General features: G+C 40.0%; 2 protein-coding genes across 2 annotated transcripts in view; one reads left to right on the top strand and one right to left on the bottom strand.

Moving 5' to 3' along the window:
* LOC137999729 (H(+)/Cl(-) exchange transporter 5-like) overlaps positions 1-1737 on the bottom strand; it is a 26205-nt gene extending 24468 nt beyond the window's left edge. The window contains exon 1 of the mRNA XM_068845601.1: positions 958-1737. Coding sequence (XP_068701702.1) covers positions 958-1632 — 675 coding nt within the window. The 5' untranslated portion in view covers positions 1633-1737. The remainder of the gene's footprint in view (positions 1-957) is intronic.
* Positions 1738-1811: 74 nt separating this feature from the next.
* LOC137999728 (protein YIPF5-like) overlaps positions 1812-5000 on the top strand; it is a 6004-nt gene continuing 2815 nt past the window's right edge. The window contains exons 1-3 of the mRNA XM_068845600.1: positions 1812-2222; positions 2394-2428; positions 3628-3738. Of these exons, the coding sequence (XP_068701701.1) occupies positions 1847-2222; positions 2394-2428; positions 3628-3738 (522 nt within the window). The 5' untranslated portion in view covers positions 1812-1846. The remainder of the gene's footprint in view (positions 2223-2393; positions 2429-3627; positions 3739-5000) is intronic.

Genomic DNA, 5000 nt, shown 5'->3' with positions numbered 1-5000 from the left:
AAGATCGCAGCTTATCCAGTTTCCCCCAACAACATTGAAGGAGGGAAAACAGGGATGGGTGTTCCAACAAATGTGATGAGGATTAAATGTGATGAGGATTGTAGACTGATTTCTTCCGACTTGCTTACAACTGCTTAAAACTCTTTGTCTCCCAGAAGTAATAATAATAATAATAATAATAATAATAATAATAACAACAACAACAACAACAACAACAACACCCAGGAATGATTGGTACATACAGTATTCCTCATCACAATTTGAATGAAATGTAGTCAGACAGGTATTGAGAATGAAGAATATCAAACCAAATTCTCATGACTTCCCAACAAAGAAATCCATGACTCTAGTTAAGAGAATGAATGTTTTGATCATTGGAATGAAAGGGTGAAGTTACTAGTCTAACTGCAACAATCTTTCATGTTCATTGTGCAGTTCATATAATTCATAATTCATATCCTTGGAAAAACAGGGCTGGCGAATTGACCAGTGCGAGCCATATTCCGGAATAGGAATACGTGGAATAGAAGTTAGAAATTCACATGAAAATTGTCAAACTTCTGCTGAAATGCTATTTTAAACACATCTTCATTATCCTTGTTGCTTCAAAACGCCAAACATACAGTTTTAAATCATCAATCCATGTATTCTTATTCCGGAATAGGGTCAATCGAATGCACCCTGGCTAAGTGATTATTATATCCTCAAATGATTCTTACAATATTAATATTACTTGATTCTGATTGGACCAGAGATGTACAAATGCAAATGATTTGCACATGAGGCTAAAGAGGTGTGTAAATTCATCAGAGAGCAGAAATGTTGTCTTCTCCCAATATTATATCATCAGCTTAAGACCTTCTGCATGATCTATACAATGGTCTCAAACATCAGTGCCATAAATAATTCAACATTGTTATCTGATTTTCTATCATGACGTAATTTATTTTCTCTTACCTCCGGAATGCCACTTCCACAGGCATAAGGGGCAAACCACCGAACAAGGATAACAGCAAGAAAACCGAAGAATAAAGCTATAGCAATGTAGAAAAAATAGTTGATCACATAAGCCACTGCACCATCATTTGCACCTATGATAACTTCAGCCCATGTTTTCCACTGGGTGCAGCCGATCCCTTCAAAACTGGTCTTGTCAGACCAGCAACAAGTTTCCCGATTAAACCAGAGATTGTCAGGACAAACTCCAACTTTTAAATCTGTCATCCAGCTAGCTCCGATGTCTATGATACCAGCGCATAATCCTGACGCAAGACCCACAAGAAACACGATAAGCCAGCCGGCCCAAGCATCGTTCGCTTGTTTTATCCTCTGCCAAATGGTCCCTTTCTTCATTCGCCGCATATCGCGAAACCTCTTCCGTTCTCGCTGTCGATCACGCACCCAATCAATGGTGTTGAAGTCTTCATATTGGGCGAGAGCAGCAGCCTCAGGTTCCTCGAGAAATATGTCGTTTCTAGGGCTGCCGTTCTGGTAATATTGTTGCGAAAAGCGCAGGTTACTACCTTCGACTATGGGTTGTTCTTCATCATCGGTGCTTCCTAAAATGCTATGAAGTCTGTCTGGAGCAACTGAACTTTCAGAAACATCTGACGACGCACGATCACGATCCATGAACACTTCCCTTTTTAACGTGTCATTGTACTGTTATCACTTAAAATACATGCACCACTCCATGCACCAAACTTCACTAAATTTGATTTCGTGAGAGAGTGAATTATCACGCGGCTACCAAGCATTACTTCTGCAACCAGGCCTTGTTAAAAAGCATTGGAAAACTCCGGTTACCAAGCTCCCAAGACTACAACAACTTCTTGTCGTGTCAAAGATGTCGAATTTTGGAGGAGATAGCAGCATATCAATTGATCAGGATTTTTATGAAAGTGGATACAGTTACGGTGAACAGAAAGAGCAGTCATACAGTGGATACAGTTATGATGCACAATATCCAGATTATAGACAAACTGCGCAGCAAGTTCCGACTTATAATTACCCCTCGAGCTCTGCACCAAACTCTCAAGGATTTTACGACTCCTCGACTTCGTACGGATATGGAGGCAATTTTCCATACGATTATGGCGCTTCGGGTCCTACAACGATGAGTTCAAGTATCGATGGAGGATATGGAATGCAAGGATCAATGAAACCACGACAAACAAGCGAGGACTACACAAGTTTTGAGGACGAACCTCCGCTACTTGAAGGTGACAACGTGGCATGGTTTTTAGGGAATTCAATACGCTTTCACTTTTATAATAGCGTTACAGTTAGTCATTCTTTATTATAGGTTTTAATTTCCCATAGTACTTTAATCTCACCATTTTTTGAAAGGAAACAACAGTTTCATTGAAATTTTTAACACTTTCATGTTGCAGAGCTTGGCATTAATTTTGAGCACATTTGGCAAAAGGTGAGAGAATTGAAATGTCTTCAAGGATGCTTGCTTTGGTAAAAGAAGAATTCCCTCCCTTGGACATCAGTGGAGCATTTTAGAGCAATTTCAATATTCAGGTCCTGAGACAGGACCACCACAGGAAAAAACTGAGAGCTTTTAGTCCTATTTACAATTATATTTGTACAAATTTGACATTACATGTACATTCATCTCCTCAAAGTCACTAATGTCCTTGTAGGGAGTTTTGGTCTGTTCTGCCAAGTTGCAGTGGTAGATAAGCCAAATACTTTGTGTTGTTTATGCACTCGTTAGTGACCTTCCCACGGGTATGGCAGCGGGGATATACACTGGCAGGGCACAGGATTTGTTGACTTTTGTTGCCAATTTCAATCCCGGTTTTTGGGGGGGGGGGGTGGAGGGGATTGGATCACTTTTGCACTTTCGTAGCAGGATCCTTGGGGAAAGACCCACGGGATTTGTAACACTGACTACTGACGCTGCCATCTTGAAAATGAACTGCTGTGGTTTCTGCAAAGACTGGATGTGAACTACAGTACACGTTTCAAAATGGCAGGTGAGAGAAAGCCAAAGGTGAGTGATTATTTCATTTGAAAGTGCATTGAAACAATGCACTTTGTGACATGAGGCCTCACCTGAAAACCATTGCTGCTAAAAAAATAGCATACTGGTGTATCCTGGGGGGTAAGTGTTGTTGTATAAATGCATTTGGTTCCTGGGATCATCTCCCAGGGATGGCTACTGATACATTGTCAGTGCATTATACATGTATGCATTAAGGCATGGTTTGCCCAGGTACATGTACTCTGGTTTTCCCTCTCCTAAAAAGTCAACCTAAGATTGATATGAGTTGATTTGATTTCATTTCATTTCTGTGCAGTCAGAGTGTCCTCAATATTATTCATGTCTCAGTGCCAAATACACACATGTACTTGACACTTACATAAAGTTCATCATCTTCATACAGGAATTATTCACTGACAGGTGCTAATCATCATCCATGTTCACAGCTTATTTGGCATGATTTTGGGTTGCAGACATTATCACTCATAAATCCAATAAAACACACAGACGCTAACCCCAAATTTTCACTGCAATCAAATTTCTGGGAAGACTGGTACAGAGACTCTTCATCATTAGTGTTAATGATTCATTTGCCTATGTTAACTTTGTCTTTTTTTGTGTGTTGTGCACAGACATTATCTGTTTTAAACCCATTACAACACACAGAGGCCAACATCATGGATGACACAGATCTAGCAGGTCCACTGGTGTTCTGTCTGGCATTTGGTGGATTCCTTCTTCTGGTAAGAATCAGTATTGTGGCCGTGGTAATAGGGCCGCAGTGAGTCCCAAGATAAAGGAAATATTGTAACGTTACAGTATTTACCGGCTGGGAGATTTACATGTTTACAACAAGAAAAACTGTGTTCAAGGTTTAACCCATTGACTCCCAGGGGTTCCTCATTGACAAGTAAAATCGTCTGGCGTTAGACAGGGTAAACTACCAAGTCTGGGCAGTTTAGGCCGGTTTGAAAGTCAAATTCCATAACCAAAGAGTAAATTAATGTGGTGGGAGTAGGGAGTATTAGAACAAAAGGAAGTGGGAAATCTCAATTCCTTTTCTCCCCTGGGGGACAAAATCATGCATTGTTTGCCAGTTGCATAATTTTGGAGTCCATGATGTCTGACTTTAAGCATGAGATATTTTTGTCTACTGATGCACAAACAGTTTTGTTTCTAAACAGTTTCCTTTTGTACAGCTCATTTCTGCTTATTGCGATACCTTTAATTAATTTCATCTTAAGGAGGTTTATATTTCAATGTTGACTCCGGGATATGTGGCAGAAAAATCTCATTGCTCCTTTGCAGGTGTCGAACCAACAAGTGTACTATAGCTCAGTGGCAGAACATCCCAACTACTTATTTAAACCAATTACGTATTGGAAGTTTGTAGGTTCAGCTACTGTGAAGGAGTAGAATCGTGCACCAGTTAACTGCGCGCTGGTGGCTCAGTTGGTTGAGTACTGGGCTACCATGCGGGAGGTTGTGAGTTTTTTCTGGCTGGACCAACACTCAACGCACGTTTTGTCCAAGGGCTCGGCAAATTATTTGATTTTGGACAAAACGCAACTGTAATAATTTTCTTATTTCACAGGTATACCATTTGATTAACTATTATTATTAAATTCTGAACCTCAGATAATGCATTTCGTGTGCTGTGATTGGTTCACTCAATCTTGGTTATCAGCTCATATACCTTAGTTTAACCTGATATGGTAAATGATTGCACAAAGCGTTGTTAAGCCAAAAAATTTTTTTTGCCAGAAAGCGAAATTTTTCTCTGAGTAAAGCCAAAAAAGAAAAAAACAATTTTGTGCAAAGTTAAACAGCTGACAACCCTTCAATTTTCATAAACCTGTGGGACATAATAAAAGAACCCACACACTACATGTAATAGGGCATGGAGTTCCTGGTCCCGGGGGGGGGGGGTATATAGGTATGTGCTGGCCCAAAGGGAATGGTTTTTGAGCCATTTTGGTCGGATACTATAATAATGTGACAATCT

Source organism: Montipora foliosa, chromosome 4 (assembly GCF_036669935.1).
Source record: "Montipora foliosa isolate CH-2021 chromosome 4, ASM3666993v2, whole genome shotgun sequence".
Classification (NCBI taxonomy): domain Eukaryota; kingdom Metazoa; phylum Cnidaria; class Anthozoa; order Scleractinia; family Acroporidae; genus Montipora; species Montipora foliosa.
The sequence above is the reverse complement of the archived record's forward strand: the minus strand, read 5'-3'. Positions and strand labels throughout refer to the sequence as shown.